This window comes from Petromyzon marinus, chromosome 64 (genome assembly GCF_048934315.1).
Source record: "Petromyzon marinus isolate PM22_M1 ecotype Great Lakes invasive population chromosome 64, UKy_Petmar_22M1.pri1.0, whole genome shotgun sequence".
In the NCBI taxonomy this organism is placed as follows: domain Eukaryota; kingdom Metazoa; phylum Chordata; class Hyperoartia; order Petromyzontiformes; family Petromyzontidae; genus Petromyzon; species Petromyzon marinus.
This window is the reverse complement of record NC_133730.1, coordinates 7,258,994-7,270,848: the sequence shown is the minus strand read 5'-3', so window position 1 is coordinate 7,270,848 and position 11,855 is coordinate 7,258,994. Positions and strand designations below refer to the sequence as shown.

The 11,855-nt window shown below is 54.1% G+C and overlaps 1 protein-coding gene across 2 annotated transcripts in view; it reads right to left on the bottom strand.

The window, feature by feature from the left end:
- Positions 1-1,374: 1,374 nt before the first annotated feature.
- Positions 1,375-11,855, bottom strand: part of SLC39A11 (solute carrier family 39 member 11) — a 48,209-nt gene continuing 37,728 nt past the window's right edge. Inside the window, exons 6-10 of one of the 2 annotated variants that reach the window (XM_076054116.1) lie at positions 11,102-11,326; positions 10,415-10,484; positions 8,660-8,758; positions 7,097-7,255; positions 1,375-1,684 (exon numbers count right to left, since the gene is read on the bottom strand). In XM_076054116.1, coding sequence (XP_075910231.1) covers positions 1,615-1,684; positions 7,097-7,255; positions 8,660-8,758; positions 10,415-10,484; positions 11,102-11,326 — 623 coding nt within the window. In that variant the 3' untranslated portion in view covers positions 1,375-1,614. Of the gene's footprint in view, positions 5,939-7,096; positions 7,256-8,659; positions 8,759-10,414; positions 10,485-11,101; positions 11,327-11,855 lie in introns of both variants that reach the window. The other variant, XM_032980309.2, reaches the window with a different exon arrangement.

Below are 11,855 nucleotides of genomic sequence, written 5' to 3'. Positions count from 1 at the left end.
TTCTTTTTCTCTTTTGCAAAAGAAAAGTTCGTGTTTGGCTATTCTTAACCATGGAATGGGGAAACACGGCCTTGAGAATGATAGCCTTTAGGAGAATTGTTACCACTACTGGGACATCTATGAAACCAACTGGACATCTGTGAAAGAGCTTAATAGCTCATCGGATTCCTCAAGTATAAATATTCTGATTCTGAATAGCAATGTAAACAGACACAATACGACAGTACAAATAATGAGTGCATGTCCGCGTGTGTGAATTTTGTCCGTGTGTCACTTAATTTGCCTAAATTTCAGCTGTCAGAATAAAAAAAAGTCAGTCCGACTGTCATGCCCACGAACATCAACTCATGGGCCAGCGTGGGTGGCAAAGTGCTGCAACTTTACCGTGCGTGGATCTCGGAGGTAGCTCTGTAATAACCACTTCCACGGGACGTGGAGTGGAGGAGAGAATCACTTCAATAAGGGGATCTCAGATAGCTCTGTGGTATCTACTTCCACGGGGAGTGGAGGAGAGAATCACTTGAAAAAGGGGATCTCAGATAGCTCTGTGGTATCCACTTCCACGGGGAGTGGAGGAGAGAATCACTTGAAAAAGGGGATCTCAGATAGCTCTGTGGTATCCACTTCCACGGGACGTGGAGTGGAGGAGAGAATCACTTTGAAAAGGGGATCTCAGATAGCTCTGTGGTATCTACTTCCACGAAGAGTGGAGGAGAGAATCACTTGAAAAAGGGGATCTCAGATAGCTCTGTGGTATCCACTTCCACGGGACGTGGAGTGGAGGAGAGAATCACTTGAAAAAGGGGATCTCAGATAGCTCTGTGGTATCCACTTCCACGGGACGTGGAGGAGAGAATCACTTGATGAAGGGGATCTCAGATAGCTCTGTGGTATCCACTTCCACGGGACGTTGGATGGTGACCACCGCTTGAAGGAGAAAAGGATCTGAGGTAGCTCTGGTGATCACCACTTCCACGGGACGTTAAGTGGACGAGAGAGCCACTTGATGAAGGGGATCTAGGAGGTGTATCTGTGATATCCACACTTCCACGGGCTGTTCACGAACAACGCAGCGGGCTTGCACTGGGCTCCCAAGATTTCCGAACGGAATTGTTTGGTATGTCGTGACGACGTTAACACGACCGGGGTTGTAATGAGTTAACAAAAAATTACGGCCACATTTTTTTTTGTGTTGAATTAAGGATGAGTGGCGGCTGCGGGTTTTCCGGAAATACGGGATCTCGGCGGCTGGCGGCCGCAAATCTCGTCACAATCCCAACAGGCAATAACCCTTGGAAAGATGAAAAAACCTCTTAAAACACGCACGCACGCACGCACTCAACGCAGTGAACAAAAAAGCTGCAACGCGGCAAATTACCAAGCGTCCCAGTTTATTATTTAAACCCTCGTGAAGAAAAGGCAACGACCATAGAGATTCCAAAACTAAAATCAATCTGCTATCTATATATAAAACAATATCGATTTGTCCGTAAAACCCACGCAGTTGATTATAGACGTCCATTTATTTTTTTTAAAGTCTGCAAATGTTTAATAGATATCATTTATAATAATAAATTTTCTTTGAATTGTAAACACCGCACCGTTTCATTGAAACTAGAGAGACTGAGAGATGGCCGAGAGCCGACACCGGGGCCGTGGATTCTTCACGCCCCCGCGGGGTTCTCTGGAAGAGCGAAAGGATTTTTTTCGGATTCAAGTGCAGTTCTCACTGCTGTGTTTCTGAGTCCGTGCGCGTGTGTGTGTGTTCGCTAACAGCACTTGCCCCAACGGTCTTAAGGCTACACGGGGGATCTTTGTCTTTTTTTGGGTGCGGATTCAAGAGCAGTCCTTACTGCTGTGAGTCCGTGTGTGTGCGTGTACGTGTGTCCGTGTGTGTGCGTGTACGTGTGTATGCGTTAAGTGTGTGTGCGTTAAGTGTGTGTGTGTGTATGCGTTAAGTGTGTGTGTGTATGCGTTAAGTGTGTGTGTATGCGTTAAGTGTGTGTGTGTATGCGTTAAGTGTGTGTGTGTATGCGTTAAGTGTGTGTGTATGCGTTAAGTGTGTGTGTATGCGTTAAGTGTGTGTGTGCGTTAAGTGTGTGTGTGTATGCGTTACGTGTGTGTGTGTATGCGTTAAGTGTGTGTGTATGCGTTAAGTGTGTGTGTGCTCACGAATAGCACTTGCCCCAACAGTCTGTTAAGGCTATATGGGGGATATGTCTGTGTATGTATGGGTGTGTCAAGGAGCGGTGGGATAGCGGTTAGCGCTAAGCTGCGCAACGAATCCGCCGATCCGAGTTCGATTCCCGCTCACGGCCAACATGAGCGGCGATTATCTGAACCGGTCCTGGGCCTCCCCTAGGTCGACTCGGCCTCAAATGAGTACCTGGTGTAGCGGTGTGTAAACATCGCCACTGGGGAGACAAAGGCGGCGGGGCCACCCACCCCCCTCGTGTGCCACAGCGCCGGCCTTCACAGGTGCTGCTCGCTAACGGCACTCGCCCCAACAGTCTGTTGAGGCGACACGGGGGATGTTTGTCTGCGTCTGTGACGTGCCTGCGTCTGTGACATGCGCGCGTCTGTGACGTGTGTGTTTGTGACGTGAGTGCGTCTGTGACGTGCGTGCGTCTGTGACGTGCGTGCGTCTGTGACGTGCCCAAGCGTGCGTCTGTGACGTGAGTGCGTCTGTGACGTGCGTGCGTCTGTGACGTGCCTGTGTCTGTGACGTGCGTGCGTCTGTGACGTGAGTGCGTCTGTGACGTGCGTGCGTCTGTGACGTGCCTGCGTCTGTGACGTGAGTGCGTCTGTGACGTGAGTGCATCTGTGACCTGCCTGCGTCTGTGACGTGAGCGCGTCTGTGACGTGCGCGCGTCTGTGACGTGCCTGCGTCTGTGACGTGAGCGCGTCTGTGACGTGCGTGCGTCTGTGACGTGCCCAAGTGTGCATCTGTGACGTGCGTGCGTCTGTGACGTGCGTGCGTCTGTGACGTGCGTGCGTCTGTGACGTGCGTGCGTCTGTGACGTGCGTGCGTCTGTGACGTGCGTGCGTCTGTGACGTGCCCAAGTGTGCATCTGTGACGTGCGTGCGTCTGTGACGTGCGTGCGTCTGTGACGTGCCCAAGTGTGCATCTGTGACGTGCGTGCGTCTGTGACGTGCGTGTGTTTGTGACGTGCCCAAGTGTGTGTTTGTCTCCGGCGTGCTGTGATGCGGTGGGGCGTCACGCTGCGACGCACGGTATAGCCCTGCGGTGTGTCTTGTTGTCGTGTGCCGTGGTACATCAGTCGACTGCGGGGTGTTGCGGTCTCCCGTGGCGTAGGGTGTATCACGGTGTGGCGCGTATCGTGGTGTGTCGTGCATTGTGGTGTGTAACGTGGTGTGTAACGTGGTGTGGTGTGTATCGTGATGTGTTGTGGTGTGTAACGTGGTGTGGTGTGTATCGTGATGTGTTGTGGTGTGTAACGTGGTGTGGTGTGTATTGTGGTGTGGTGTGATGTGTAACGTGGTGTGGTGTGTATCGTGATGTGTTGTGGTGTGTAACGTGGTGTGGTGTGTATCGTGATGTGTTGTGGTGTGTAACGTGGTGTGGTGTGTATTGTGGTGTGGTGTGATGTGTAACGTGGTGTGGTGTGTATCGTGATGTGTTGTGGTGTGTAACGTGGTGTGGTGTGTATTGTGGTGTGGTGTGATGTGTAACGTGGTGTGGTGTGTATCGTGATGTGTTGTGGTGTGTAACGTGGTGTGGTGTGTATCGTGATGTGTTGTGGTGTGTAACGTGGTGTGGTGTGTATTGTGGTGTGGTGTGATGTGTAACGTGGTGTGGTGTGTATCGTGATGTGTTGTGGTGTGTAACGTGGTGTGGTGTGTATCGTGATGTGTTGTGGTGTGTAACGTGGTGTGGTGTGTATTGTGGTGTGGTGTGGTGTGTAACGTGGTGTGGTGTGTATTGTGGTGTGGTGTGATGTGTAACGTGGTGTGGTGTGTATCGTGATGTGTTGTGGTGTGTAACGTGGTGTGGTGTGTATTGTGGTGTGGTGTGATGTGTAACGTGGTGTGGTGTGTATCGTGATGTGTTGTGGTGTGTAACGTGGTGTGGTGTGTATCGTGATGTGTTGTGGTGTGTAACGTGGTGTGGTGTGTATTGTGGTGTGGTGTGATGTGTAACGTGGTGTGGTGTGTATCGTGATGTGTTGTGGTGTGTAACGTGGTGTGGTGTGTATCGTGATGTGTTGTGGTGTGTAACGTGGTGTGGTGTGTATCGTGATGTGTTGTGGTGTGTAACGTGGTGTGGTGTGTATTGTGGTGTGGTGTGATGTGTAACGTGGTGTGGTGTGTATCGTGATGTGTTGTGGTGTGTAACGTGGTGTGGTGTGTATCGTGATGTGTTGTGGTGTGTAACGTGGTGTGGTGTGTATTGTGGTGTGGTGTGATGTGTAACGTGGTGTGGTGTGTATCGTGATGTGTTGTGGTGTGTAACGTGGTGTGGTGTGTATCGTGATGTGTTGTGGTGTGTAACGTGGTGTGGTGTGTATTGTGGTGTGGTGTGATGTGTAACGTGGTGTGGTGTGTAACGTGGTGTGGTGAGTAACGTGGTGTGGTGAGTAACGTGGTGTGGTGAGTAACGTGGTGTGTATCGTGGTGCGATGTGTAACGTGGTGTGATGTGTAACGTGGTGTGGTGTGTAACGTGGTGTGTAACGTGGTGTGTTGTGTAACGTGGTGTGGTGAGTAACGTGGTGTGTAACATGGTGTGTTGTGTAACGTGGTGAGTAACGTGGTGTGATGTGTAACGTGGTGTGGTGTGTAACGTGGTGAGTAACGTGGTGTGGTGAGTAACGTGGTGTGGTGAGTAACGTGGTGTGGTGTGTAACGTGGTGTGTAACGTGGTGTGGTGTGTAACGTGGTGTGTAACGTGGTGAGTAACGTGGTGTGGTGTGTAACGTGGTGTGGTGTGTAACGTGGTGTGTTGTGTAACGTGGTGTGTTGTGTAACGTGGTGTGTTGTGTAACGTGGTGTGGTGAGTAACGTGGTGTGTGTAACGTGGTGTGTTGTGTAACGTGGTGAGTAACGTGGTGTGGTGAGTAACGTGGTGTGGTGCGTCACGTGGTGTGGTGTGTAACGTGGTGTGTAACATGGTGTGTTGTGTAACGTGGTGAGTAACGTGGTGTGGCGCGTAGCGTGGTGTGGTGTGTAACGTGGTTTGGTGTGTAATGTGGTGTGTAACGTGGTATGTAACGTGGTGTGGCGAGTAACGTGGTGTGGTGAGTAACGTGGTGTGGCGCGTAGCGTGGTGTGGTGTGTAACGTGGTGTGTAACGTGGTGTGTTGAGTAACGTGGTGTGGTGAGTAACGTGGTGTGGCGCGTAGCGTGGTGTGGTGTGTAACGTGGTGTGTAACGTGGTGTGTTGAGTAACGTGGTGTGGTGAGTAACGTGGTGTGTAACGTGGTGTGTTGAGTAACGTGGTGTGGTGAGTAACGTGGTGTGGCGCGTAGCGTGGTGTGGTGTGTAACGTGGTGTGTAACGTGGTGTGTTGAGTAACGTGGTGTGGTGAGTAACGTGGTGTGGCGCGTAGCGTGGTGTGGTGTGTAACATGGTGTGTAACGTGGTGTGTTGAGTAACGTGGTGTGGTGAGTAACGTGGTGTGGTGCGTCACGTGGTGTGGTGTGTAACGTGGTGTGTAACGTGGTGTGTAACATGGTGTGTTGTGTAACGTGGTGAGTAACGTGGTGTGGTGAGTAACGTGGTGTGGTGTGTAACGTGGTGTGGTGAGTAACGTGGTGTGTTGTGTAACGTGGTGTGTAACGTGGTGAGTAACGTGGTGTGGCGCGTAGCGTGGTGCACCGTGGTATCACGGTCCGGCACCTCAACCCAGCCCAACGTCCAGACACATCATCACCACGAAGCCCACGACTGCTGACCACGATGCCAGCTTGCCGTTGCCACTGCAGTCCAAACGACAGAGGCGGGTGGGTGACAACGGAGTGACTTACGACAGCAAAGCCGCGGCAAACAAAGACAAAGTACCCCCGTGTAGCCTGCAAGGGCTGTCGGAGAAAGTGCCGCTAGCGGGCGGCGGCAGCACCTGCCAAGGCCCGCTGGCACGCGAGGGGGCGGGTGGCCAACACCGCTCCCGGCCGCCTTTGCCTTCCCAGCGTCGATGTTTTGCACGCGTGGCACCAAGGTACTAGTTCGAGGCTGAGTCGACCTAGGGGAGGCGCGGGGATCGCTTTGGAAATTCGTCGTTGGCGGCCGTGAGCGGGAATCGAACTCTCATTGCCGAAGTTCGTGGTGCAGCGTGCGCTAACCGCTGCACCACCGCTCCCCACATCCGCGTGCTCTTTACACCGAGGTCCCCCCCCCCCCCCCCCCCGGAATTGCTTTCAATTGACCGTTGGGGCAAGTGTGCGGTTAGCGAGCACCTATTAAGGCTGGCACGGTACACGGGGGGGGGGGGGGGGGTAGGTGACCAGCAACACACACACGCGCACACAGACAAATCGGTTAACTAATTTCAGGCTGAGTTGCCCTAAGGGGAGGCCCAGGACAGGTTTGTATATTCTTCACCGATGTTGATCCGGGATGGAGCTTGCTAGTGAGTGAGCGGACGAGCGCACGAGTAGCATGCAGGTGAGCGAGCGGGTGGGTGGGTGAGCGGGCGGGTGGGTGAGCGGGTGGGTGGGTGGGTGAGCGGGCGGGTGGGTGGGTGAGCGGGTTGGTGAGCGGGCGTGTGGATGAGCGGGCGGGTGGGTGGGTGAATGGGTGTGTGGGTGAATAAGTGGGTGGGTGGGTGAGTAAGTGGGTGTGTGGGTGAGTAAGTGGGTGGGTGGGCGAGCAGTTGGGCGAGCGAGTGAACGAACTAGTGAAAGAGCGGGCGGGGGAGTGAGCGAGTCGACGAGCGAGCTAATGGACCAGCGGGCGACTTAGTGAGCGAGTGAGCGAATGAGTGAACGAGCAAGTGGGTAGGCGGGCGGGCGGGCGGACGAGCGAGCAGGCGAGCGGGTGGGCGAGCGATTGAGCGAGCGAGTGAAAGCGTGGGCGGGTGAGCGAACGGATGGGCGGGCGGGCGGGCGAGCGAGCAGACAAGCGGGCGGGCGACTCACCCGGCGTGAGCCTCGGGGATGATGTCGTCCACCACGACGTAGACCATGGCCCCGGCGGCGAAGGCGAGCGCGAAGGGCAGCAGGGGCTCGGCCACCATCACGGCGACGGCGCCCAGCACCCCCGCCACGGGCTCCACCATCCCGCTCAGCTGCCCGTACCTGGCACACGCGCGTGTGTGTGTGACTGTTATATATTTCAGTCGTGGTTTCGTGGTAATTTTTTGAAGGTGGAGGGGTTACCAGCCCCTCGCACCCGTCCAGAGCCCCCGTTTAGCCACTGTGGTGGTCACAGACGCCATGAGGGGAGGGGCCAATCGGAATTGGCCCCTTCCCCCACAGCACTGTCCACGACAGAGTTGCCCGTCCGGCACCGCGAAGAGGTAGGGGGTTGTTTTGCCGAACAACTTCGCCGGTTAGAAACATTTAGGCTAGCCTGCCTACGATCCATCCTGGGTTTAACCAGGCTGGATTGTGTGAGGAGCTCACAAATACTTGAAAGATCTGGGCAAGGTCCCATCGGTGAGCTCCTCCGGCAGGCAAGGCTGCGTTGGCTGGGTCATGTAGCCCGCATGCCCAGCCACCGCATGCCGAAACAGTTTTTGTTCGGCCGGATCGAGGGGGCTAAACGGGCACGGCACGGGCTAGAGAAGAGATGGAGTGATGTGGTACAGGAGGACGTGGAGCTGAGTGGACTTGCCGATGACTGGTACCAGTGGTGTCAAGATCGGCCTCTGTGGAGGAGGCTCGTGAAGGACGCTACTGGGCAGTTGGAGGCAGTCGCCCTCCAACAACAATGGAGGGCGGAGGAGCGAGGCTCACAACAACGAGCAGAGCGCCGGGTGGCTAAAGCACAGCAGGTTGGCACAGTAGGGGGTACAGGTGGTGCATCAGCCAGTCATCTTAGTCAACCCGTGGCACCTGGGTCTGCCCCATGACCTGTCAGCGGGCGTTCGACACTTCACGTGGCCTCAAGGTGCACATGGCCTGGCACAAGCGTCGTGGTGACGTCACCGCCACTTAGTGGCGAATGGCGGTTGTTGTTGTTGTGTGACAGTCTGTGTCTGTCCGTGTGTTTGTCTGTCTCTGCGTATCTGTGTCTTTGTGTCTGTATGTGTGTCTGTCTGTGCGTGTCTGTTTCTGTATGTGTCTGTGCGTGTGTCTGTCTGTGTGTCTGTGCGTGTCTGTATCTGTGCGGGTGTCTGTGCGTGTGTCTGTGCGTGTGTCTGTCTGTGTGTCTGTGCGTGTCTCTATCTGTGCGGGTGTCTGTACATATCTGTGCATGTCTGTGCATGTCTGTGCATGTCTGTGCCAGTCTGTGCGTATCTGTGCCAGTCTGTGCGTGTCTGTGCCAGTCTGTATCTGTATGTGTCTGTGTGTGTCTGTGCGTGTCTGTATCTGTGTGTGTCTGTGCGTGTCTGTATCTGTGTGTGTCTGTGTGTGTCTATGTGTGTCTGTGCGTGTCTGTACGTGCGTGTCTGTACGTGCGTGTCTGTACGTGCGTGTCTGTACGTGCGTGTCTGTGCGTGCGTGTCTGTGCGTGTCCGCCCGCGCCCGTGCGCTCACCAGAACGCTTTCCACGGGCGGACGCCCGCCCCCCTCAGCGGCAGGCTGACCGCGAGGCCTTCCGGGAAGTTCTGAATGCCGATTCCGATCGCCAGATTCCTGCGAATGGCAAACGCGGGGAACGGCGGCGAGCGAGCGAGTTGGACTTCAGTCAGGTGTCCTCCTCGTCGTCCTCCTCGTCGTCATCGTCATCGTCGCTGCGACATGCGTGGGTGACCTGGCACGGCGGGGCAAAAGCTCGTTCGCCGCGGAGATTCCCTGCACGAAAGCCAGCGGCCGCCCCGGTAAATACCGCGCGGCGCGTAGTAACGGCGGCGATGTCGCGGCGATGACGTCGCCTTGCTCGCTCGGAAGAATCGGAATATTTATACCGCAGGAGGATGTCCAGTCGGGGCACGCGGTCAGAACGTTACAGCGACAAACAGTTACGAAAAACCAAGTGGAGGAAAGTTGAACAAATCGCCTTTACGACAAAGATACAAATACAACTAACGCAAATGTTCATTCCTTTTACCATCTAAAGCCCGCTGAGGTGTGAGCTTCTTCTTTACGGAAAGCGACCTGGCCACAGACCATCGCTCGACAAAGTGGCGTATCGCGAACGTACACAATACGTACATACACGATACGTACGTACGTACATCATACGTACGTACAAATTGCGTGCGTACACGATACGTACGTACACACTTTGTTGAGCGTATCACACACACACACGTACGTACGTACACGATACGTACGTACACGATACGTACGTACTTATTGCTTGCGTACACGATACGTACGTACACACTTTGTTGAGCGTATCACACACACACGTACACGTACGTACGTACGTACGCGCGTTTGCCTGGAGAACCCCCTGACGGCGTTCGCAAGAGTGGGCCGATGTTGTCGTGCGCCACCCGGCGTCACGCCTCCAAACTCACCGGAAGACGACTTCCCAAACGACTGATGAAGCTGTGAAACTCCGAGAGGTGTTTTGTTATTTTAGCAGGCGTAAGGCCCCACCCCCCCCTGTGCACTGAGCTGCGACCCTGGCCATCGCAAATGATGGCTCAAACCAAGTGGGCAGCTCATCATCATCGTCATCATCGTCATCATCGTCATCATCATCATCATCGTCGTCATCGTGATAGCAGCGGCCAAATACTCTAAAACGCGTGACGTCGATTAAAAATGTGGAGGGGGAAAACCGGAGGATCCGGAGAAAAGTCCACGTGCCCACGGGGAGAGAGACACGGAAACTCTAAATTTACAGCAGGCGTCGGGGGTCGACCCCACCACCTCCTGTATACCAGGCGAGGTAGTCAACATCTAGCCACCGTGATGATTGATGATGATGAGAGCGAGAGAGAGACACGCAAACTCCAAATATACAGCAGCAGCAGGCATCGTCAGGTTCGAACCCACGACCTTCTGTATACCAGGCGAGGTAGTTAACATCTCCTAGCCACCGTGATGATGATGAGAGAGAGAGAGACACGCAAACTCCAAATTTACAGCAGCAGCAGGCGTCAGGGTCTGGATCGAACCCACGACCTCCTGTATACCAGGCGAGGTAGTCAACATCTCATAGCCACCGCCGAATCAAGATAAATTTTGTCAGCAGACTTATCATCATCATCATCATCACCACGCAAATCACGCCCTGCGGCAGAGCCTGAGCCTGATAGTGCTTCTTGGAGGTGCGGTGTGGACCGAGCAGGGGAGAGAGGCGGCATCTGGCAGAGGGAAGGAAGCGACAGCACTCACCGCGCGCTCTCAAACGTGGCCGACTTCGTCTTGCCGATGGCTCCGAACCCCACGCCAACGGCAAGGCCCTCTGCGGTGGAGACATCGTGTACAGTAAGCACGCTGAACTTCTTTCGCACCGTACGTAGCCAACCGTGCTGATCGGAGGTACGGGTGGGGGCGGGGAAGGCCCACAAAACTAAGCACAACAACCAGAAGAAGCAGTTTACATTTTGATTTAAAGCTTTCGCGAATGCAGTAATTCATATTCTTAGCTCTTTCGGTAAAGTCACGTTGAAGGGAAACAATAAAATAATAATGTATATATATTTTTTTATTGTTTTATATATATTTTATTATTTTGTTTCCCTTCAACGTGACTTTACCGAAAGAGCTAAGAATAAGGAGCAGTTTCATCTTCTTTGGTTCTTTCGGTAAAGTCACGTAGAATGAGAATAAAATAATACGTGACTTTACCGAAAGAACCAAAGAAGATGAATCCTTGCAGTCACGGAAGCTTTCAATCGAAATTTAAGAAGCAGTTTTCTAAACAAATGAGTTTGTCGCTCTCGATGAGGATTTAAAATTGCATCACAACTCCCAGCGGCTTCGTACAATAACAACAACAACGACAACAAAGACAACAACGATGGGTGGCGGCGATGACGACAACGACGATGACGACGATGAGGACGAGGACGTCGGCACCTGGGATGTTGTGGATGGTGATGGCGAGGATGAGGAGGAGAATCCTCCGCCAGCTCTCGGCTCGCCGGCTCTCCGGAGCGACCGCGCCGGCGATCGCCGCGTCAGATCCACCCCCCCCCCAGCCGCCCCCTCCTCCTCCTCCTCCTCCTCCTCCCGTTCCCATTGCGCCACCAGCGACCGGCCTCCTCCGTTGGAACACCTCTCCGTTGTCAGACCTGTCCCGCTCTGCGGGAGGCGGGAGGGCGGGGTTGGTCAATCGCGATCGGTCGGTCGGTCGGTCGGTCGGTCGATGCGGAAAATTCCTGAGCTCGCCTCATCTTGCCGGGACGTTGTACCGCAGCCGCGCTGTTGCGAGGAGCGCTTTCACACGCGGACGTAACCACGGAGCGAGTGTGGAGAGGACGCGGATGAAACAGACGAGAGAGGAGCCAAATTGGGCGGGGGGGGGATGATCTTCGGTGAGAGTGAAATTGATGGCAGTGAACGATGACGAACAGAGTGATGAATGAGTTGGGGGGGAGGGGGTGGTGAATGAATGGGAATGAGTGACAGCCGTGCAATGAGAATATGAAGAAAGAAAATTAACGGTGGCACGAGGCGGAGATTAATTGGGGGGGGGGGTCATGGGGTGAGCTGAGAGGTACCAAGAAGTGGGTTTTGAGTGCCGAGCGGAAACTTTAGTGCAACTTTAGTGAGACTTTAGTGAGACTTTAGTGAGACTTTAATGAGACTTGTTAGACTTTAGTGAGACTTT